General features: G+C 40.3%; 1 protein-coding gene across 4 annotated transcripts in view; it reads left to right on the top strand.

The window, feature by feature from the left end:
* The window catches only part of TMEM230 (transmembrane protein 230), a 146,587-nt gene that overhangs the window by 87,212 nt on the left and 34,377 nt on the right, over nucleotides 1-24,998 (top strand). Inside the window, exon 1 of one of the 4 annotated variants that reach the window (XM_044083143.1) lies at nucleotides 2,881-3,201. The exons of the other annotated variants lie outside the window; for them this stretch is intronic. Coding sequence (XP_043939078.1) covers nucleotides 2,896-3,201 — 306 coding nt within the window. The 5' untranslated portion in view covers nucleotides 2,881-2,895. Of the gene's footprint in view, nucleotides 1-2,880; nucleotides 3,202-24,998 lie in introns of those variants that run through there. 4 annotated transcript variants of the gene reach the window in all.

The raw sequence follows: 24,998 nt of genomic DNA, 5'->3' as shown, positions 1-24,998 counted from the left end.
ATGCTGTTTACGGAGGTGGGTTTTACTTTTGAGCCTTGCCTAAAAAAGGCACTACAGGGGCAGCAAAAGCCTTGTCCAGTATTCGAAAGCCTAAGGGTGACAGGTGCAAGCCATCTCTTGCGAAGCAACGCGGCTTGTCGAGCATGTCGTCCCAGGCTGACAGACACTGGATCCCCTTTGAATGACACCAGAAGCTTAGGCAATTGTTGAAATTGACCATTTTTTCTTTATACTGAGGTATCATTCTTGATGAGGGCAGGATGCTACTCAGGGTCAGGGTCATAGTCATAGTCATACCAGCCTGTGCTACATGATCGAGCTTTTCCATGTCTCTTTTATGTAGTCCAGGGAGGTACGTCTCAGGTCATTCACACCAACATGAACAATGACAGAGTCATATTTGTACCTGTTCTGGAGTGACCCGAGTGCTTGTGTCATGTGGCAGATTCTGGCTCCCGACAGGCAGCTAACAGTAACCTTCTGCTTGTCCAGCCTAGTGAGTGGGGCGTCAGTGTGTCTGACTATAGAGTCACCTAGTTACTAGTGTGTTAGGTATGTTATTTCGCCTTAAGGGCTATGATTGTGTGGCACACTGATTTTGTGTTTTATATGTTGTCTGGTTTGTGATGGGAGGTGCAGGTTGTTTGGGTGTCTGCTTTGGAGGTCTCTGATGCTTTTGCAGGTTTTTATTTAGAGCCTCCGAGTATGATTTTGTGTATTTATGTGTAATTTTTGCCAGTGCTGGTTTAGTAGGTCTATGTGTGGCTGGAGGTGTGGTGCAAGTGTTAACCTTCTCCTCTTGTCTGTCTGTTCCAGTCTTGGGTGGAGACAGCTTAGCCTGCAGTCTGGCTGTATAATTGTTTTGTGGTAGGAGGAGAGGGTTGTCTGTGTCCATGAGGCAGTTGTTACATTGCCTCAGGATACCTAGATTCACCAGCTGGACTGGAGAGTACACCTGAAATTGCCCTTTGGTCATGCTTGAATAGTAGGGTGAGCTGCTTAGTCGCTTGGTTGGTGAGGCAAACACAGGAGGGCTATGGCTAACCAAGTTCCCCGATGACTGCAAACTGGGAGCCATAATTGACTCTCCGACTGACACGGACATCCTCCAAAAGGACCTTACTGAGACGGACACCTGGTGTCAAAGTCATGGCCTCAAGCTAAATGCCAAAAAATGCATAGTCATCCCATTTGGAAAAAATAAAACACCCACGAATTACCACATAGGTGGCAGCCCCTTTAATACAGAAGAGGTAATAAGAGATCTGGGGACCCAGGTAGATAGTAATCTCTCCTTTAACAATCATATTGCCAAAGTAGTTAGGAAATCCTTCTATGTAGCCCGTCTAATTACTATAGGGTTCGCATTTAGAAATAAAGAGGTTATAGTGCCCCTCTACTCGTCACTCATCAGACCCATTATTGAGTACAATGCCCTATTTGGGATGTACCTCACAAGACACTTCCAACAGCTGGAGAGACCACAAAAGTACCTCACCAAGAGGATTACTGGCCTCAAACATATGTCCTATGCAGCCCGACTGAAAAAATTCCAGCTGTACTCAGTGGCATATCATTTACTCAGAGGTGATCTCTGCCTGACTTACAAAGCCATGTCAAACTCAGAATTGATGGACATGCTCCACCTAAAGAAATCCAAGTCACTGCGAGCCACACGCTCCAGTGAGCTAAGCCTTGCCACAACAATAAATAGAACATATATAAACAACAAAGACTATCAGTGAGTCCCAGCTCTACCTTCCAATAAAATTTATTTCGTTGAACAGTTCCTTCTCTAGCGCCAACAGCCTTTACAGAGTAAAACAGTAAAACTCATAAAACACTTGCAATATATACAAAAAACAAGTAATCAATCAATTACATAATTAAACTATCAAATCACATAGCTTGAATATATTTAAAGTCATAGTCTTAAACAAGACATTGCCAGTTACATTCTCTGTTCATTCCATGTGGATGCAAAGTCCCAAATTTCATAATCAAAATGCATTCCTTTTGTCTTAACATATTTTTTTGCCTATCAACATCATTATAATATAATGGAACTGTTTTACTCTGTAAAGGCTGTTGGCCGAGGCGCTAGAGAAGGAACTGTTCAACGAAATAAATTTTATTGGAAGGTAGAGCTGGGACTCACTGATAGTCTTTGTTGTTTATATATATATACATCCTGCTTGCTGTTGTTTTAATGTGACAAGTGAGTCCATGTGCTCCTTTCCTAGAATATTTAGAGAGACTGGTATGGAGATGTTTAATCGGAATGGAGAAAATAGCAACCGTTCCAGTAATTTGCCTAATGACACTGGCACAACAATGATAAAGAATGTAGTACCAGAAGCCACAGGAGACTCAGGCTTTGGTATTATAAAGAAATGGGAAAATTCCAGGAAGAGAACTACTACCAATCCTTTTGCTATGGTAGGCAAAAAGAACATTATTTCAGATAATCCAGATGTACAGGATTTGTGTTCTAAACTTGAAAGATTGATTTTTAAAGAAACATCTACTTTCTACAATATTGGCAGTCTTGAAAGATATATTGAACTGGATATAACACCTAGAGGGTTAAGGTCTATTAAGAATCCATCAACACCATTTGACCTTACTAATGAAGTAGAAGTTAAATTTCATGAACGATGGATAGCAGCTGCACATCGTTGCAGTTTAGAATGGGTGTCAATTTTAATTGAAAGAGACAATATGAAAAGACAAACTTAGAAGTTGAAACCAAACAAGTTTGTGAACAACTGGTAAATATTACATCAAATTCTACATTAGAGCATTTCCTCTCAGGCATTAACACCAAATTAAATAGTTATGAAAAAGATCTGGTAGAAAGAAAAAAATCTAAACTAACTAGAGACATTAGAGACTATGACCACAAGAGGGCGTTTGTATTTCCTAGCTATCAAAGAAACAGGAGAAAGAGTGTCTCTTTTCAAAAAGGAAATCCTGCTTCAGAAAAATATGCCAGTAAGAACTTCCTGTCTGGTGAAAGTGGAGCGTCTTCATGGGAAGAAGATGACAGAGAAACTTTTCCTAGACTGCCAGTTGCAGCAAACCCAGAAGCATTTCATAAAACCTACTCAGAATCGAATGGACATTATACCAATACCAGGAAAAGGGGCTGGAACAATCCAGAACGCCAGAGAGACTCGGGCGATGGACAACATAAGAAAGGTAGATGGACATAACTTACATAGTAATTATGTTGTTAACTTGTCCAGTTATAAACTAGACAAGATAGAAATGTCTGTTTTAGAGAAGGGTTTAAAATTTGTCCCCACATGCTTACCCAAAAAGTATGAGGTTAAAACTGAATTGTTCCAACTATGCCGAAAAATGCATTTAAAGGAACACTTCTTTAGATTAAATAAAGCAACTGAGTTAGATACTAACTGTGATGTTTTACTTTCATTAGATAGTGAAACAGAAAGTGAAGAAAGTTTTTATTCATGTGCATCGGGTAGTGAAGATGAAAATAATGCTTATGACTTATTAAATACACATATGCTTAAAGATAATAACTATTTTTACCTCCATGTAAAAATTCTAATATAGTACGTTTTGAATCTCTACTGAATACAATGTTAGAAAAGGAAATAGAGAGCTTTATGAATAAAAAGCATACTTATAATCTAACAAAATTGGAATGGGAAAAGCTGCAACAACTGAGTAAAAACTGTAATATAGTCTTTAAACAAGCAGACAAAGGGGGAAAATTAGTTATATTAAATTCTCATGATTATTATAGTATGTGTATGCAACATCTAGATAATAACAATGTATATTGTAAAACTAACATTAATCAGCTATGTCAAGCAGAAAAAGATTTTGAAAAATTATTACAGAAAGGTGTGAGATTACACTATCTAAGTCAAATGGATATAAATAGAAAAATAAATGTAAAGAATAGAAAAATTGCAAAATTCTTTTGCCTACCTAAAATTCATAAAGATCTGAACCGACCACCTGGTCGGCCTATTGTGTCAGCTTTTGGATATTTTACTTACAATCTTTGCACCATGTTACATGAAATATTGATAAAGAAAGTTCTGTTGTTACCTTCTTATATACAAGATTCATATGATTTCCTAAGGAAAATAAAAGATATATATTGGGGTGAAAATATGTACTTTATTACGGTGGATGTAGAGAGTCTCTACACCAATATTTCCCATATTTTGGGCTTGGAAGCTATAAAATTCTTTTTGAATGATAGTCCTAAAACATATTATGTCCTGGAACTGGTAGAATTCTGCTTGAAAAATAATTTTTGAATTTAATGGCACTGTTTATAGACAAGTTACAGGTACTGCTATGGGGGCAGCGTTTGCACCAGCCTATGCTAACCTGTTTATGGGGCTATTTGAAAATGAACACCTTTATAGGTTGCCTTTCTTTCAAAATAATGTTCTAAGGTATTTTAGATTTATTGATGACCTAATTTTCATTTGTCATGGGGATTGGGATACATCAGATAACTTCATTGATGAATTAAATAATAACAGATTTGGTATAAAATTTAGTGACATACAAAAAGGAAATCAGGTTAACTTCTTGGATATTTCGCTTAGGGGCAATAATGGCTTTCCCATATATACTAGTATTCATAGAAAATTTGATGAAATAAGTTGGAAAATGTGGGAGATAGTTGCCATCCCCCCCATACGTTGTCAGCCATCCCCTATGGGGAATTTTTGAGAATAAAAAGACTCAATTCTGATATTGATATGGCCTTTAGGAGGCCTATAAAGTGGCCGAGATATTCAAAACTAGAGGGTATAACCCAGATGATGTAGAAAATAGCTTGCATAGAGCCTTTAAACAGAGTAAGGGCACTATTAGACAAAATAACTATGAAAGTAGCAATAAATATGGGACTGAACAGGAGAGAATGTTTTTTGTTACAAAGTACACTAACTTTTCTACGATTGGTAATAAAATCATTATGGAATATTGGAATTTTATTAAAAAGATATAACATCACTGAAAAATATAAAATTAATGACATCATATAGAAAGGGGAAAAATATACAGGACTTTCTGATACACAGCATTTATAAAAAGCCTTGTACTAATGAATTAAATGTTGTGAAGAATTTGGGAACATTCCCTTGTGGAAAATGTGCTATATGTAAACATGTTGTAAATGAAGTGAATAAAATAAATGGCAAAATTTTTGATACAAAAGGCAAATATACATGTATGAGCAAAGGTGTTGTGTATGTCATATTCTGTGATTGTAACAAATACTATATTGGAGAAACAAAAGAATGCTAGCAGATAGGATAAAAGAACATATTAGAGATGTTAAAAATAATAAAATTACTAGTCCTATTGCTGAGCATTTTAACTCAGTACACCATGGAAATATTGAGAATATAAAAGTGTCTGTTCTGGAACATGTTCCATTATATTATAATGATGTTGATAGGCAAAAAATATGTTAAGACAAAAGGAATGCATTTTGATTATGAAATTTGGGACTTTGCATCCACATGGAATGAACAGAGAATGTAACTGGCAATGTCTTGTTTAAGACTATGACTTTAAATATATTCAAGCTATGTGATTTGATAGTTTAATTATGTAATTGATTGATTACTTGTTTTTTGTATATATTGCAAGTGTTTTATGAGTTTTACTGTTTTACTCTGTAAAGGCTGTTGGCCGAGGCGCTAGAGAAGGAACTGTTCAACGAAATAAATTTTATTGGAAGGTAGAGCTGGGACTCACTGATAGTCTTTGTTGTTTATATATATACATCCTGCTTGCTGTTGTTTTAATAAATAGAACATGCTGGAGGGATAGATTCCTGTCACACAGACTCCACCTGCTTTGGAACAAAATTCCAAACTATATTAGGCAGAGTCCCTCACTAACACTCTTCAAGAGAAACCTTGATGATTGGATGGGGTAACAGAAAATACACCCCTAGGATCACTTCATTGGCTCTGCTTGACAGAGGATCAGTTAATTAATCAATGGGGCGGCGAAAGCCGACACATTCTGGCTAGGCTTATAAATGCTCTCGGGCAGATAGCCTAGCACCAACCTATGAACCTAAGACTGAATGCTGTAATTAAATCAAAAGGTGCTTCAACAAAGTATTAGTTTAAGGGTGTGCACACGTATGCAACCAGCTTATTGTATTTTTTTTATTTTTTATATTTTCCCCCTAACAGATTTGTTTGTTTTTCACTTGAATTGTACAGGTTATAGGTCACATTAAAGGTGGGAAAAGTTTTTAAATAATTTATTGTGGTCTCATTTTTTATATCACAAAATCATGGCATTTTAACAGGGGTGTGGACACTTTTTATACCCACTGTAATTCTAATAGCACCATTTTGGCCAAGACAACACAGGTTCCTTAACCAGAACAACCTGGCAAGAAGAAAACGTAGTATTTTGCACATCATACAGACCCTTTGACCAAAATAGGGGCTTCATACTACACCCAAACCTAACTGCTGTAAAGCTGACAGCTTTGAATGGTCATGTAGTGATCACATGTAGGCACACATATTCAGAACAGGCACTAAATATAACAAAGTAGGCTAGGAAATGTAACACAAGCAAATCATACCTAACTAAATGGAAAAGATTCTCTCTTTTGGTGCCAATCCAGGGAGCTTGACCCAAAGACAATTAAGATCCTGGAGTTTCTATCAGAGCCTTGTAAATGTGGTTTAGCTTGTGGCCCTATAAATGTGCACGTTTCCGTTATTTCAATCCACCCCACTGCTGCTGCCACTGCAGCCCTTCGTGTGTGTGTGTGGGAGGGGTTATTACCCAGCGCTTGAAGCAGCTACTTTGTCATCTTTGCACACCTCCTGTAAAACCTACTATCTAGGGGTCACCTGTAGGGCTAGGCAAAGGTTTGCTTCTGCTATCCTGCAAGGTATCACATCCACACTGCTTTCATCCTCCTCCTCCCCTGAGTCATTGTTCTTTGGGAATCTTCCCAGCTGTGAGGACTGCACCAGTGAGTACAACAATGAACATGGCACAGTTGTTATGAATTTACCATAAATGTAGATGTTCGGGTAGATTCACTGTTGCAGTCCAGTTACCCTTTCTTCATCCCCCTTTCTGGCCTTCTGTTTTCCAGTGTGTTGGGGTAGCTCCCTAGTTCACATCGGATGCCTTCCATTTCACTTGCTTACCAGGCATCAGCCCTTGTCTGTAAACTACCTAGAGAGGGGAACTGGGTTCGACTAGGAGCAGTTGGAACTGTACCATCTGGTCCACTGAGGCTCTGACACTTGAGTCTTTTCCATGGCTATTTTAGGAACAAGTGATACTGACCAAAACACACTTTCTTTATCCTACCTACAGCCTTACACTTTCATGGGAGAGCATCAGCCAAAGCCCTGCGGGTGGGGTTAAAGCTTTGAAAGTTGGGTCAGCCATGGGCTATCTGCATGGAAGATATTCTGAATGTCAGAAATGCAACCGTGAATCTTCTCAATCATCTACATTTTTGGTAAGTTCCTAATACAGCTGTTCTTTATAATACCATTTAATGCCTCTTGTTGATAGCTACTTCTGAAGTTACGATGCCATGCCTGACTAAAATATCAGCCTTATCCTGAGGATCAGATTCACCTTAGTACATCATGGGCAGAAACATCACACCCAGTAACAGTGAACAAAAGTAATGTTACAGCAATGTTTTACAAAGAAAAAAAAAAAACAGGATTTTTTCTTCATGTAACCCCATATCCAGGGGCATAGTCATTCACTCTCTCTCTCTCTGTATACATGTGTGTGTGTGTGTGTGTGTGTGTGTGTGTGTGTGTGTGTAAATATATATATATATATATATATATATATATATATATATATATGTGTGTGTGTGTGTGTGTGTATGTATATATACTGATTTATGAGGGCAATTAATCTCTGGGCTAAGAGAATATTTTCCATGCCCCAGAGTTTCAGCAAAAGTTAGTATTGTAGCCCATTTCAATTATTAATACACATTTTCTCTCTCTCTGGCTTCTTACAACTGACCATCAGCTGCCACCAGAGTCTCTCTCCTCATCCACCAGGGTTTTTGGGCTCTTCTTCCTCCACCAGGGTTTTTGGGCTCTTCTTCCTCTCCAGACTCCTCCGGTGCCTGCTTGGGGATTAGTGAGATGATCAGGGTATGTAGGGCAGCAGTGTATTATTTCAGAGGAGTAGTTTTCAGTGCCCCAACGTCTCCTTCCCTTGCATGCACTCATAATGTCCAAAGATGGCTGTGCAGTGGGGCATGAAGGTGTATCATCTCACCTCCTGGGCAATGCAGCCAATGTCCCTGCTGCCATAAGGACAGCACCCTCTTCATGTTTCCATTCCCTGTTAGGGGTCAGCTGTAAGATGCATCTGAGTGCATGTCACTTCCTCCACGATGGGGCACCCATCCTCCCCTTGCTAGCGCTAAGACACCCGAGCTGCTAATCAAACCCATGTTCCCTGGACCATAGTCAAGGCTTTATCCCTCTATGCCATGATGTTGGCTTAGTAATTAATGCACACTAGTTTTTGCCACAATGTTCAGACACATTAAAGGTACCTTTGAAACAACTTCATGCTTCTTAGGGATGCAAAGGCAGCATTTCTAGTTGATCATGTTCAACCTGAAGACAAACCTGAGGAAATTTGTATCTGAACCAGTAAAGAAGGGAAAGATTAAAAATGACCTGAAGGAATGTTTCCTGATCCCCAGTCGGACTACCCCACTCAAAAAGCAGTAAATAAGTCAATCTAAATTTTTTCTAGTACCCATAGTGATTTATGCCATGAATATACCTTCTTCCAGTTACCATTTCTTTGGGTAGTACTAAAAGAATGGAAGTAAATAGCCTAATTCAGTCACAGCTCCACAGAAGGTGCCCTTCTTTACCAAACAGAATTGAAAGTTTGAGCATCTTCAGGTCCAAGGCCATTCTCAAAGATCTCTGATGCTTTTGGTGCTGTTTCCTTATGTTAGAAATGTTCACTTTTCTCCATAAACTAAAAATATTTGATTGTAGACAGACTGGCTCTAGAGGTAATTAGCTTGAACTGTACAGTAGAGTGGGAATGTTTCACGTCTTCAAAGCATTTCAGAAACCTCATAGAGCTGTTTTTCTCTGAGCTGAGGTCAGATCCACATGTTATCACAGAAAAAGGCAGTACAACCAATTGTTTTGTCGCAACAAGGAAGACAGTCTGAATTAGTTGTCATTACCAAGAAACTAGGCTGTTTCGGGCCTCGTCTGGCTCTAACAACCCTTCACAAATTTCAGCAGTTGCAAATCTGCTGAATGATTTCAGTTCCTTTCTTTCTGCCACTGATATCACAAAAAGAATGGATGACCACAGCAGGAATATTCCTATACAGCCATTTCACAAGAAATACCTCAAAGTGTAGGTGGAACAACATTTTCATTTCAGAATCCTTCCCTTTAACCTAGCTTTGGCACATAATTGTGAAGTGTATAGTTCCAGTATCATGTTAGAAGGTGTTCACATTTTACTTTGTCTGGAAGATTACATTCCGTCCTAAACTCCCTCAACAGCTGATACTCAAGTTAGTATCTGGTGTTAAAAATATCTTAGTTCTAGGCATAACTGTGAAAAATCTCAGTTGATCTCATTCTAGACTGTTGAATTTTTGGACACTCACAGGCTTATTGTAGTACAAAGGAATGCAGTAGCCTATTTTTTTTTTTTTTTGAGTCCTAGTCAGGTGAAAGCAATATAGTTGAAATTTGAGAATAAAAAACACATTAACAACCCTAGGAGAAATGGGGAGGCAAGGCCAATGCGCACAGCATGCACACACACATTTATATTATGTAAGGTTGAAGAGCACAGGCAAAGTTATGGAAAAGCAAGAGAAATTATTTATTTCTTGACCAAAACTGAATGAACCAAATGATTACTAGTGCAAAGTACTTTGTCACAGAAAGCAAGATTAGAAATTGTGGGCTTCTTCCTAAATTTCAGACAGACAAAATTGATTAGAGCAAAAGAAGCCTGTCTGGTTTCTGGTGTACATGGCTTCTTGCATAAATGCTATGACACGTGCCAGACATCCCATGAGAAAGACCCCGTGGACCCTCATATCCATGAGAACAGCTGTCTTCAAGATTTCAGTCACCGTGTCCCTCTTACCAAGCCTCTCAACCTGTTCAAAAGGTAGCTGTTCCATCCTTCTTCAACATATCAGACTGCTGCCATAGATGCTTGAGAGACCACACTTAGTGCCTTTTACTGTAGCACATTTTGGGATTCTCCTCATGCTTTCACAACACATCAGTATCAAGCAGATGCCTTGAAAGCCTATCTCAGTCCCACCAACCCAGGCTGGTCTGGCATAAATGCAAATAGGCAGTACAGTAGTCATTAGACATGCAGTATCTGTACCTGAATAAACGGTAAATACAGTTACTACGGCTTTGCTGTCTGACCTTAAAGATTTGGGAAGTTTAACTCTACAGACAGCCTATCTTCCAGGACATCTGTTTTATAGCAAATATAATGAGCAAGAGCATCTCCATGACTTTTGAATAGAAACTAAATATGGTGCGTATTTCTGTAGTCTTGAAGTGATTTTATCCAAAAATAGACTCGTGTGCTTCCCAAAAAGTATATAGTTTGTGAAGGTCTGCTCAAGTGCTTCACATAAGGCAGCCTTGGTAACATATGCCTTCTCCTTCCACTGAAGTTATGGTCTGCTGTATGCTCCCTCCCATAGTTCTTAAATCCACATGACACTGAAGAAACAGACACACACTGGCAAAGGAGACAGTGGATGTCCTTTTTGCTACAAATGTTGGTGTAAACTCCATAGTAGTAATCGCAAACCCATACTTTCCTGTCTCAGTAAGACAGCAGAGTCCTTTGTCTAAATCTACTGTCGGCCATGCTAACAACACTGATGACACATAGCTTCTCTTTCTGAAGGATTTTTGCAAGTAATGAAAGAAGAGCCTATTATTAAGTCCTAACTCTACAAGTGACATTGGCTTTCATTTTAGACGGCAAAATAAGATGTGGGCCAATTTTCAACCACTGCCCCTTCTGTACTAGAGTATTTGAATTCTTTCTATCTTGGACCTAGCATTCTCTTCCATTGAAACACCAGAGATGGCTGTGTCAGCATGAGTGTTTTGGCCTACGCCACTGGCTTCATTGCTACAAGTAAAGCTTTTCCTCAAATGTTTTTTTACATTTAAGGTTACAAAGAAAGAATGTTTTTCCCAGTTTGCAATTTGAACTTTCTGCTAGAGAAATGTAACTTTCTCAATTTGAACCTATGTATCTTGATGGCATCCAGTGTGTTTCATAGAATGCTGTATTTCTGGTGGCAGTTATATCTGGAAAAGGATTTCAGACTTACAGGCTTTGATGTGTTCCCAGTATTATGTGATGTTTCATAAAGGTAGGGTTTCACTGAGGTCTTAATGTTTTTCCTTCATGTCTAAGATTTTATATGAAAGAATTGTTAATCGTTCTTTACAGCTCCCTTTATAATTCATAAAACAAGAGAATAAAGGAAAAGTTACTTTAGATGTTCACATAGCTTAGGTGCTTACCTTTTTCAGTAACACAAATCAATTGTTTTTCTCATTTGCCATACATAAACTTGGCAGACCAACACAAAGAGGCACTATCCATGTAGACAGGAAACTGCTATTTCCTTTTGCTATAGGAAGTATGGCAAAGCTGAGCAAGGAGGAGTGAGGAAGCTGTCCACTAGGGCAGCAGCTTTTAACGAGTATTGTATTAAAGCTGCCTGCATACTTGATCTGTGATGGTTAACAAAGCTTCTCCTTTTTCAAACATTGCAAAGTGGATTGTCATTCCCAGAGTAAAAAAGATTTGCAAGGATTGTATTTCGTTGTTTGCTATGGCATTCTTCTGTCTTGGAAAAATGCTGCTTTTCGGTTCTATATGTTACTAAAATACAGTATAATGCTACCAGTCCAGGTAAGATTCAACTGTTTACTTATCTTATTAGCAAATTTTGAGGAAGGAAATATTGCATCATTTAGGCTTCCCTGTCTACTTTCCCTTGTATAAATGAAGTTATGTTATTTTATTTAGTTGAACGTTTATAGTAACTTTTTTTACGAATTCCGGGTCCTTTCAGTACTACAGTATAGTTATGTACTTCTGTAGTAGATCTATCAGCGGAAGGATTCGCTGTTCGCAGGAAGAACTAAAGCTCAAAACAGTGGCTGGTTCAAGCCATTAGAATAAACTACCTTCAGTCATGAGACCAATTATGGCTTGAGATGGGATGTAGATTCTCTCGGGAAAATGTGCACCAGTGACATAAGTTAAGAACGTATGAGTATTCATACATTATTACTAAATTGAAGTAATACTTCTCTCTCTCTCAAAGCTCCTCTGTTCAAATGAATATTAACTTGCTGTACTTTGCCAGGCCGAACACATTTATTCTTGAAAGTGAAGAAAGTGGGTCAAGTCAATCGAATAAGTTATTTACCTTTTGTCTTTTTAAGACTTTATTGTGTATATTTATTTATATTTAGTTTTAAACAGTAATTTAAAGGAGCTGCTACATCGATACCACACCAAGGAAATATTTTTATTTCTATGAAGAATAACATTAGTGTATTTTGTTTTCATTACTATTTATGTGAAAGTCCTAAATCCAGTCAAGGTTATGTTTAGTTATTTGTTTATTTATGTTTTGTTATTATACATGCAGTATTCAGCATATTTTTAGAACTGTCTTTGATTTTAACAATTGTAATAAACAAGAGAAAACAGAGTTTAAGCTGAAGAAATGCACAGGTGAATGATCTGAAATAATCACAGAAGCATAAATGAGTGGGGAATCCACAGTTTATGTAGGACATGTGTAGATGTTCTTTGTGTTTCACTGTTGCAGTCATCACATTTGGGTTAACTGCTTGCAGTAGCCCTCAGTCCGCCTGATTAACAAAGTCTTGGGTCCTGTGTCTGTTGCTGTCACATCTTCCAAGACGTCAGGTAGTCAGGGGTATAAAGCATGCAGCCGACACCATTACATCAGTCTTTCTTGCCGTACGGTGCCTGAAGCAGTAGTAGTTCGCAAGTGCCGGTCAGCCGACTCCTGAAATTTTCATTTTCAAGTTTCAGAACCGAAGTCTTCAACTAAGCTAAGTACCCCATTAGGGAAACTTTTTCTTGCTGTAAACCGATGTCAGTAAAAGTCAATAATTGTATTTCTTGTGGAAAGCAAATACCTCATAAAGATTTTCATTCATACTGCATTCCTTGCCTAGGCCCAGATCACGACATACCTCGCTGTTGGTTTTGTGCCTTATTTAAACAACGAACTATACGTCGTCAGTTTATTTACGCTTCTAAATATTTTGGTACTCTGTTCAATTATCCAGATATGGCTTAGGTAAGCCACCCGACTACCGACATTCCGAAAAAACTCAAAGATAAAGACCGAGACCGCATAGGTACAAAGCTGCCGATGACTCTTCTCCTAAGCTAGTCGTCAGTTTGCCGGTACTCAGTGAGGCGCTTTTTCTCAGCCCCTGATACCCGCTACTTCAGATTTGCGGGCCTCTACTGAGACCCATTCGGAGTCCGGTATGCTGCAAGATGCTTCAACTGTGGAACCTGTGGATGTCTCTACCTTGGATGGGTCCGGAGCCACTGTGCAGGTACCAGCTTCTGAGGGTGTATTCAGGCCTACTGACTTGCATATTAAACTGATGCCATCTTCTTCTTCAAGGCCTAAAACTCTAGTCATACCTAGAAAACCGATGCCCAGACGGCATGGTCAGGCCTCTATGCCTAAAAAACAAATGAAAAGAATGGCTGAAGACCTTTAATCAGGGGAAGCCAACCTTCCCCCTCTAAGAGACCTAGGACTGAGTTTGCTTATGATTCTTCTGATCAGGATTCTGAAATTTCTGTTTCCTCTGATGACCAGGATTTACCCTTATGTACCTATGAGGATTCTGATGCAGAGGACTTTATTCCCTCTGCTTCCCCTCCAGAGGATTTCTCTTTTGGTGAAACCTTGCATACTCTTAGGGAGCATTTTTGCTGGCAAAGCCAGGATTACTCTGACTTTAAAAAGAGGCTTAGGGATTTCTTACTCTTGCCCCAACACAGGCCTTTAGCTGTCCCCCCTCTACTGGACATTGTTGATGATGCCTTTTCAGAATCTAGCTTGGCCCCTTACTCTTTACCGCCTGCTCCCAGAAAACCTGATAGATATTACAGGGTTCCTGACTCTCACAAGTTCCTTTTAAAAATCCTACTGCAGATCCTGACACCATTTTATAGGGACCCATGGGCATTAAGGCTACTGCTGCCAAAAATCCTACCCCCTCTGATAGAGATTCCAGGGCGCTGGATAGATGGGGTAAGAAGGTATACACTTCTGCAACCTTGGCCATTAGGGCCTTAAACTGCCAGTTTCATATGTTAAAGTATCAGCAACATATTATTGGATAGCTTAAACAGAAAATTATGTTGATTCCTGACTGTGCTAAAAATAAAGAATTACAGGATTTAATGCATTCTGCTGAACAAGTTGGAAAACATACTTTGCAGTGTAGTTTGGATTCACTAGAGGCATCTTGCAGGGCTGCTGTTATTGGATCTGTACTTAGAAGGCATGCTCAGCTTAAGGAGCAATCTTTGCTAGATTATGTTAAAGCTAAATTGCTGGATGCTCCCTTAAACCAAGACCGCCTGTTTGGCAACAAAGCAGAAGTAGTACTTAAAAAGATGGAGGAAAAAGCTAAATCTGTGCAAACTGTTAAAGTTTTCCTGCAAGTACAGCCTCCCAGATTGGGTCTACTTTAATTAAACGAAAGCGCAGTCTGTCGACACATTAACAGCAAAACGCGACAGTCGAACATGCAAAACAGCGAAATTTAAGCATCGAAACCACAATAGTCGGCCAACCCAACCGCCCGTAGCATACTACCTACGCAAACACAACAAAAAAACACTTACGTACACTAACCAAAACCCTACTACTAACCCTAAATTAAAGCACCAAAACCCCACTTGTAACCCTACACTAAACTCCACATACACAACTATCTATGCACTACCCTTAACCCCTCCCTAACTCTAAGGTCCGTAACTTCCGCACACTTGCCCTACAGAACTATAGCCACACAAAGTAAATATTCCACACACATACACTTAACAAAACCCTACACTAAACCTTACATACATTACCTATCTATGCACTTACCATAACATGCACCCTAACCCTAAGGTCCGTAACTATCGCACACTTACCTTACGGACCTATACCACAGACGGGCCAACTATGACAATTCGACATTTCCGATTTCGCTATTTAGTGCGTTCATTTCCATGTCAACAGATTCGTATTCGATGGATTGCGCTTTCGTTTAAAGTAGACCCCCCCCCAGATTTAGTAGGCATTGGCCTTCTAAAAATTGGTCCTTTCCTGCCTCTTCCAGGCCTTTTCAGTCCAAACCCAGAACCAGCAGAACACCCAGACTTCAGTCCCAAGGTACTCACAGGGCTAAGCAGTGGGGGGGGGGGGCTCCCACTTCCAAAGCAGGGAATGGTAAGACTCCCCCTTATGGTAAACTGTCTGAGTGACTTAACTTTAAATCTTCCAAGCCCTGCACAACTGACTGTTCCCTTAGGGGGAAAGATTGCCCGGCAGGCAAAGAATTGGGAACTCATTACCCAGGACAAATGGGTTTTAAATATAGATTCCCAAGAATACAGATTCCACTTTCACTCCTTACCAACCCCAAACGGTTGGCCAGACCTACCCCCAAATCAGTGGGCAGAGGCTCAAAAGCAAATTCCCACTCTCTTAAGCATCAGGGCTATTAAGCCTGTTCCAGAAGAGGAACGGGGACAAGGTTTCTAATCAAGACTTTTCCTGGTGCCCAGAAAAGACGACAGCTGGTGTCCTATACTGGACCTGTCTATCCTAAATACATTTTTGGTGATTCCAAACTTCAAGATGCTAACTCTTCACCAGCTGCTTCCTATGCTAGGCAAAGATGCCTGGTTGGCAACACTGGATTTAAAGGAAGCTTACCTGCACATAAGGGAATCCTGCAGAAGATACCTACGCTTCAAAGCAGGCTACATGCACTATCAGTTCTTTGCATTGCCTTTTAGCTTATCTACTGCACCCAGGGTATTCACAAAGTGCCTAGCTCCAGTCATTGCATTTTACAGGCAAAGAAATATCCAAATATATCCATACCTGGACGATTGTCTAATTCAGGCAGAAAACCAGGACATACTATTGAATCATCTGGCGTTTGTACAGAAATCAATAACTTCTCTGGGGTACACCATAAACGAAAAGAAGCAAGCTTGAACACAACTTCCCAGATGGCTTTTCTCATGCCAGAAAAACAAGACCCAGCTATCTGCAAGGAAAATACTGCAAGCCCTGGGGTTCACGGCCTCCTGCATTCTAATAATTCCATATGCAAGAGTGCATATGAGGAAACTACAATGTTATCTAAAAAGCCCATGGTGTCAACATTCTCAGGATCTAGAGGCACTGATTCCTATCATTCGTTGTCTACAGATAAAGTTCTTTTGGTGGGCAGATGCCTGTCACCAAAACAAGGGACTGACATTCACTGTACCCCCTGCCGCCCAAACCCTAACAGACGCATCAGACTATGCATGGGGGGGCTCACTTGGCAGGGAAGTACATTCAGGGCAAATGGAACCCAAGTCAAATGCACCTGCACATCAATCAGAAAGAAATGTTAGCTGTACAGAATGCTCTGACAGCCTTCAAGGACCACATCCTTCCAGGGCAATTAATGGTAAAGACAGACAACACCACTGTTATGTGGTACATAAACAAGCAGGGGGGAACCCACTCAACCCTCTCTGCAGACTAGCCATGGCTCTGTGGAACACAGCCTGGAGCTAGCAAGTGAACCTATAGGCTCAATTCCTGCCAGGAAAGCTAAACACACTGGCGGATGACCTAAGCAGAAATCTCATGGACCCACACGTATGGAAACTTGAACCAAAGATATTCAACATGTTGAGAAACAAATGGGGGAGCCCAGATATAGACATGTTTGCCTCCCCCCAGAACTACCAATTGGAAAAGTTCTGCACAAGGACTCCCCACAAACAAGCTTGGAAAGTGGATGCCCTGTCCTTTCACCTGGAAAAACAGTTTATGCCTTTCCTCCTCTGTCTCTCCTCTCCAAGGTACTACTAAGATCAAACAGGACAAACCAGGAATGATACTGATTGCACCAGACTGGCCACGCCAACACTGGTATACCCCCTTTTGCTCAGTGTGTCACTGCTGGCACCATGGCACCTGCCTCAGACCCCTGTCCTGCTGTCCCAGCAGGAGGGCCAGATTCTGCACCCACAGCTTCAAACCTTGAACCTGGCAGCCTGGCTAATTACCCAATCTCTCCGTTACCATCCCTCAGTAAGCAAGTGTTGGATGTCATTCTGGAGGCAAGGAGGCCTAGTACTAGAAAATCCTATGCTGGAAAATGGAAAAGATTCTGTTCCTGGAACCAAGCTCAGGGGATGGGCACAGCAACGCCCAATTTACCTCAGATTCTTCAGTACCTAACTGAGATGCTGCACAAGGGCCATTCCTTTTCCTCCATCAAAATTCATGCCTCAGCCACTTTAGTTGATTACAACACAGAACCACCACTCTTCTCTCATCCACTGCTGAGGCAGTTCCTCAGTGGGGCCAAGAACTTAAGACCACCCAGGAGAGCCCCTACTCCACCTGGGACCTTAACTTTGTATTGGGAAAACTCATTCTACCTCCTTTTGAGCCAGCTGCAAATGCAGAGTTGAAATTCCTTTCTTGGAAAACAGCCTTCCTTTTAGCCATCACTTCAGCAAGAAGGGTGTCTGAATTACAGGCCTTCATGGCAGTGGAGCCTTTCATCATTTTTCATGCGGATAGGGTGTCCCTCAAGACCAATCTCGCCTTCATGTCCAAGGTGGTATGCATTGTGGCCCTTAATCAGTCCATTAATTTTCCAGCCTTCTTTTCTAATCCACAGAACAAAGGAGAGTGAATACTGCACTCCTTAGATGAGCACAGACAATTAGATTTTATTTAGACAGGGCTAAACCTCTCAGGAAGTCTGAACAACTGCTGGTTGCATTTGCTGCAGGGGCAGAGGGGAAGGCCATTTCAAAGCAAACCATTTCTAAATGGATAGGCCATTGCATTCATTTCTGCTATAAGCACCATGGAAAACCTACCCCGCAGGGGATTAGACCACATTCAACCAGGGCTGCATCTACCTCTACAGCCTTTCTCAGAGGTGTCCTTACCAGGGACATCCTAGAAACTGTTACCTGGAGTTCTGTACATACCTTCACCAAGCATTACCATTTGCCAAGTTTCTCTAAATCCAGAGCTGGCTTTGCCACTGCAGTTTTGCAGGGCCTTATAGGTGGTCCTAATGCTATATAATTTCCTCCATCCATCCTTAGCTTTGGGAATCTACCCAACTGTGATGACTGCAACCTTGAAACATGAATAACATAGTACAGTTGTGTACACTTACCATAAATGTAGATGTTCAAGTGTATTCACTGTTGCATTCCTAGTTAGCCTCCCTCCAACCCCCTGACTTCTATTGGCTATACCTCTATTATTGCTTACTATGTTTAAAGCTTTTTGGTGTATTTGCTTTTTTTGTTGGAGGTGTAACCTTATATATATATATATATATATATATATATATATATGTATGTATGTGTGTGTGTGGATATATATATATATATATATATATATATATATATATATATATATATATATATATATAATTGCTTCCCATTATGGGGGCACCTGACATCTGGGGCAAGAAAAAGTGATGTAATGGCGTCGGCTGCATGCTTTATACCCCTGACTACCTGATGTCATGGAAGATGAGACAGCAACCGACACAGGACCCAAGACTTTGTTAATCAGGCCGACTGAGGGCTACTGCAAGCAGATAACCCAAATGTGATGACTACGACAGTGAATACACTCTAGCATCTACATTTATGGTAAGTGTGCACAACTGTACTTTCTGGGCCCTTTAGCCAACTGATTCTTCTGAACTTCTCACCCCATTATGCCCCATTCCACAGTCTCTGATTCATGTAGCTCTTTTCTAATGCCTGTAGATGTTTAGGACTTTTTACTACAATGACAAGAATATACCCTAGTTTTAATTCAGGACTTACAACTGAGTCTTTTGTGCAAGTGAACACACACAAGTTAAAGTTTGCCAGATCTTTGTTTTTGGAGCCCCAGGTATTGAGATCCTCCTGCTCAACCAGCTCCAAGAAACCATACTGGTGGCTGTGTTCAGTCAGCAGTTTGTGTGGACCACACTAAGAATATTCTTCTTCTTTAAGACTGCATTTTAATTAATATTTTAAGCGAAATCTGTGAGATGTACTTTTTTACATCCTGCTTTTCTGGACCTTCACTGTAGCTTATTTCTCAAAGGCACATTGCTGTCTGCCTTGGGTTAAAGATACCCACCCATTAGTATCATACATCAGTCGATGCCACAACCGAGGTGCATTAATTAACCATGGTTACTGGTATTTCCTTGTGTGTTGGTTCATTGACTGTGACTTAGCCATCCATTCAATAGTTACCAGTCTTTCATCCAAAGTGTTAATGAACACAGGCTCTAAAACTGAGAAATGTTCATTTTAGTAATGCTTGTCACTATACACATCTTATATATTTTTTTGTGCTTAGAAAAAAATTCTGCAAGGAAAACCTAAAAATATTTTTGGGATTACATCTTTTTCTTGAGATTGTTTAGTTTTTGTCCTGACTTATTGAATATTGTCATCGAGTATGAACATCTCTCGATTTGTCATCTTGTCAGGTGGACATTATTTTGTTTCAACAAGATGACTGTAAGATGTTCTGTAAGTTTCTACAAGGTTGCTTAACTGTGACATAAAAGCCATCATTTTTGGAATATACTATTTAGTACCCTTTCTTTGTGGTTATGCAATTTCATAGTTAAAGTAGCAGATTTTATAAGTGGTTCAGCCCTCAAAATAGGGGTGCAGTGGAGCTTTCTGTCATCCAAATTACCTTGCCATTTCTTTTAACAGGTTGTATTCTTTTATTTATAGATTTGCTGGCATTGTATGAATTTTAATAAAAACAAGCATTTGCCATATTTGGTCAGGGACTTTGTGAGATCACTCATTGAGGGGGTTTCTTTGCTCGGGGACTTTGTGAGATCACTCATTGAGGGGTTTACTTTGCTCGGGGACTTTGTGAGATCACTCATTGAGGGGTTTACTTTGGTCAGGGACTTTGTGAGATCACTTATTGAGGGTTTGCATTGAATCTGGAAGTAGTGAGTTATTCAATTGTGCAGTGGGGTAGTCCCATTTTTTTCTCACATTGTAAACATTATTGACACAAATTAAACAAAATTACCTGATGCTTTTAAAACTTCTCATTAAGTACAAATTTAGCAGCATTTTTATTTTGTGGTGAAATTAGATTGAGCAGTGCCAGATAATATTTCAAGGTTCCTGTCTGATCTGTTTTTTAGTGCCTTCTGTCAGTTTTCTTAGCATTTAAGATGGACCCATTGTAAGAGCTTGATGAATTTTTATTTTTAATTTGTTGGGAAGCAGTGCCATTTCTTTACATTTGTTTATATACACCACCCCAGTCCACTTTAACTGGGTGATTTGTATAGGTTTTTGTAAATAATTATGGGTCAGAGTAATTCTTAACTGACCAGTTGTAATTGATACAAAAAAGGCGTATGGCGAAGAGTTTTTTTTTTTTTTGTACTTTGCTTTCCCTAATTGAAGTCTTTCATAGTTCTCTGTCTTCTTGTCATCAACAGCTGTTGTTTTGTTATAGTACTCATTTCCCAAGCACTATAACAAACATCAAAAGAAGCCAGTATTGTAATATAGTATGAAAAATGCGAAACATATTCCAAGGTATGAAAAAAGTTACAAAAGTATAAGAACTCTGCATATAGTATTCAAATAAAGTTAACCAGTAAGATAAAAAATAGTGAGACAGAAAGCTGCGAAAGACAAAATGCCAAGAAGTGCATTATAGTTCCCTTTGGGAAACAGTCCACTCGGGTTAATTACTCCATCGATAAGACACCTTTAAGAGTTGACCCACAAGTTAGGGATCTGGCAACATATATAGACAATTGTAAGGCCTTTGACCAACACATAACCAAGGTAGTAAGAAAATCATTCTATGTTGCCCAGCTTAAAAAGTAAGGTTATGGCATTCAGGTCCGAGGATGTTACAGTACCACTTTATTCAGCCCTTATCAGACCCATCATTTAGTTCAGTGCTCACTTCGGCATGTACCTAACCAGGCGTATGCAAGAGCTGGAACACCCACAGAGGCTCCTCTTCCAGAGAATCCAGGGTATTAACACATTGGGCTTTAAAGCGAGCTGTATAGAACAATCTCTGTACTCAAGTCTCCTACGGGTTGCTGAAGGGCAATCTATGCCTGGCATATAAGAAATCCACAGTTCTAGCTCTGATGGACCTTTTGCACATCTGCAAAACGAATAGCACCAGAAAACACTAGATCCTAGGATTTAAACTTTGCAACATAAATAGAATATGCTGGTGAGACATATATGTGTCAAGTGATCCCCGTGCTCTGGAGTAGGCTCCCCATCAATTGTGAAGTAGAGTCTATCCCTAACCCTATTCAAATATAACTTTGACCATTGGATGGGAAATCAAAAATTCATCCCTGGTCTGGCCCCATGTCTCTGACCGAGGCCAACAGTAAATATTCCCTGACTAACTTACCCATTTCCACTAAACCTTTAGCCACATCCTAATTAACATACCCATCCAAATAGATTATGTTACATGGGGGATGCAATTGGGCTGGGTTGCATGGCTAGACTCATGAAGGCCCTGGTGGTTGCTAGCCTAATGTATACATACAAACCTGTAATATTTGTTTCCCAGCGATCAGTTAAACAACATAGTTCTGAACCAATATGTTTAGGCAAACATGAGAGAATATCAAGTATCTACAAAAAACACTCTGGGATTCCATATCGGTAGAAATACAAAATACAGAGTCCAGAGCAATCCAAAAAATCCCCAAACAGTCCACCACACGTTATCTCTAGTGGCGAGACTTCACACAGTTATTCTGGCTGTCGCCCAAAGAACATTGCCGAGTAGCAATCCCCACAATGTGTAAGATTGTGCACATCCTAAAGCACAAATACAATAACACAAACTATACTACACCAAAGCACTGGACTAATAAACACCAGTATCTATTGCTTCCGCCAAACATTCAAGACATCCAAGAATGTTATGACTGATACAGTGTAACAGCTAAAAACACCTAAGCAACTGCAATGCCCAAGTGGCATGTCACACCACTGCTGCATTGCAACAGCAGTAAGATGTCTGTTAAATAAATTTATAAATAAAATACTCAGAGTTCATAAGAAAATTAATGCAACAACAGAAATGTCCAAACATCTGTCCATAGGCAGTCAGCATTTTGCCATCCTTGGACATGCACCTTTGCCTTCTAAAGAGCATTCCTTGTAGTCAGTTACTCACTCTGCACCTAGCTCATAAATCCTTTGCTTGACCAGCGCAAAGAGAGGTGCTTTCCTTCTTGGATCATTTACTGACCTCAAGACATTGAGTCTTTATTATACAAAATGGCACCATGGTAGAGGGACTCTAATTATGAGGTGTTGACTTGGTTGAGAATTGCTTCAACTTCCAAGCACCCCCATGTTCCCAGTTTATCACATCTTCCAGACTAAGTCATAATAACTGATGCATACAGTCTACAGTTACACTTCACTAAAGTTCCAACTAATTGAACTAGTTCTAACAGTAAGCAAATCAAAGTGATCTTAATACAAGCAGAAACAGAATATAAGTCAACTATAAAAGTGTTTTTGCAGGGGGCAAGCCTCCCCCCCATGGAGGGTGTGGGGGTTGTACCCCAGTCCTTTATTTGTCCACCAGCTATGAGATTGTAAAACCTCATGGATGAAGGGATACCAGTAGTTCTTTGTTTCCCAACTCTTTGCAGTATGCAGTTTGAGTTATATAAGAAGGAATTATCAGGAGAAAGGTTTTCACATGGGGGTGCGGCGGGGGGAATGTTACTGCCCCCTCCTTCAGTTAATAGTGTCCAGCATATTACCATAGACTTTAACTGTTCTTCCACTTACAACTAGTTACTGTGTGATAAACGTGGGATGTCAGTGCTGTGTGACTTCAGTCAGTTGTAGGATCATGGGCATTTACTAGGCTAACAGCCCCTGGACCCTTACAAGCCTAGCCAAGGTCAGCCTGTGTTCCCAAGGGTGTATGGTTCAAGCAGACGCTAAAATCAGCACCTATTGCCCCTGTCCAAAAGGGACACAGGTGGAACCCCAGAAGTGAATTTCCGGTTACCCATCCAGTTGTCCAAATTACACTTAAATACAGCCAATGACGGGCTTTGTTTAACATGAATAGGAAGCTTGTTCCAAAGGTGGAGCAATCTGTCTGAGACAAATTTGTCTCTCCAGCAAGTTCTGCTGATGTCACATATCAGGTTAAGGTTCTTTGAGCAAGTGACCCATGTGCCATTTGACATGCAAATGTGCAGCATTTCCATTAAAGCTGAGTCAGAGATTGCTCTTTATGCAAGACATCGGGACCTCTGTGCAGAGGTACGTGACAATGGTTTCGCCAGTTGCTCCAGGTGTTTGGAAAGGAACATACTAAAGGAAGCGTACTCTATTATTGGCCTGCTGAGGGAAGAGTACAGGGGGGTTATAACCTTTTTTTTTCTGGAGGCAATGCCCTTACTTATGAGAAGAGCAATATAAAATTCCCTTCTTACCACTGTGGAGACATGGTGATCGACGTTAAGGTTGCTGTCAACCTGTGTGCCCAGATCCTGCACCACTGACTGACTGCTTAGGTGATTGCTGTTGATGTGGTAGTTTGCAGGAACATCACCCTTGCCGAAGGAGATGATAATGCATTAGTTTGCATTAAGTTTAAGACCATGACTTTGGCACCAGTCATTAGTCTGCGTAAGAGCTTCTTGCAGGATGTTGACATTGCTAGGGATTTCACTGATCGCTCCCAGTTTGCAGTCATCAGCAAACTTTGTCAGCCACAGTCTTTTATTTTAAGCCTGTACTTTGGAGAAGTAAATTACAAACAATAGGGGTCCCAGAACTGATCCTTCTCAACACCACTAGTTACAGCTCTGCTGGAGGAGGTGGAGTCCCCTATTTTGACCATATAGGTTCTATCAGTGAGCCGGTTTGCAACCCACCTGATGATACATGGGTTGATACTGAGCTGGGTGAATTTATCAATGATGTCTGAGTGGAGGATTGTGTCAAAGGCATTGGCCAAGTCTAGTTAGGCCATAACCACAGATTTCCCTCATTTAGGTCTTTGGTGAATGTCGACCAAGTTCAACAGGCATGATCTCCCCTTAACAAAGCCAAACTGGATGGGGTCAAGCATTTGGAGATTTCCTATATCTTGGTCAATAAGGTCTATAATGTTTCATTCCATGGCCTTGCAGATGAGGCTGGTTAGGCTAGTGGGTCTATAGCTCCTGGGATCCGTGGATGCAGTAGCTATTTTCCATTCAGTTGGGATGAAGCCAGTGCTTAGGTTGTGATTGAAAAGCATGCTCAATGGTGATGCTAATTCCTGTTTTAACCCATGTAGAACACAGCCCGAGATGTTGTTTGGTCCTATAGAGGCTGTGTATTTGGCCTTGGAGAGGGTGTTTGAGACCTGCTCTTTGGAGGATACTAGGTGGGGACAGGTGTTAGGGATGCTTTGGGGTGTATGTGTTGAGGACAGGCTAGAGAAGTTTTCACTGAACCTGCCAGCCAGCAGGTTTGCTATATCCAGAGACTCTGTATATGTAATTATGTTTGTCCATTTTGCTTTCATTCAT

Source organism: Protopterus annectens, chromosome 9.part0, assembly GCF_019279795.1.
Source record: "Protopterus annectens isolate FY-2018-M chromosome 9.part0, PAN1.0, whole genome shotgun sequence".
Classification (NCBI taxonomy): Eukaryota; Metazoa; Chordata; order Ceratodontiformes; family Protopteridae; genus Protopterus; species Protopterus annectens.
Note: the sequence above shows the minus strand (reverse complement) of the source record. Positions and strands in the feature narration are given on the sequence as shown.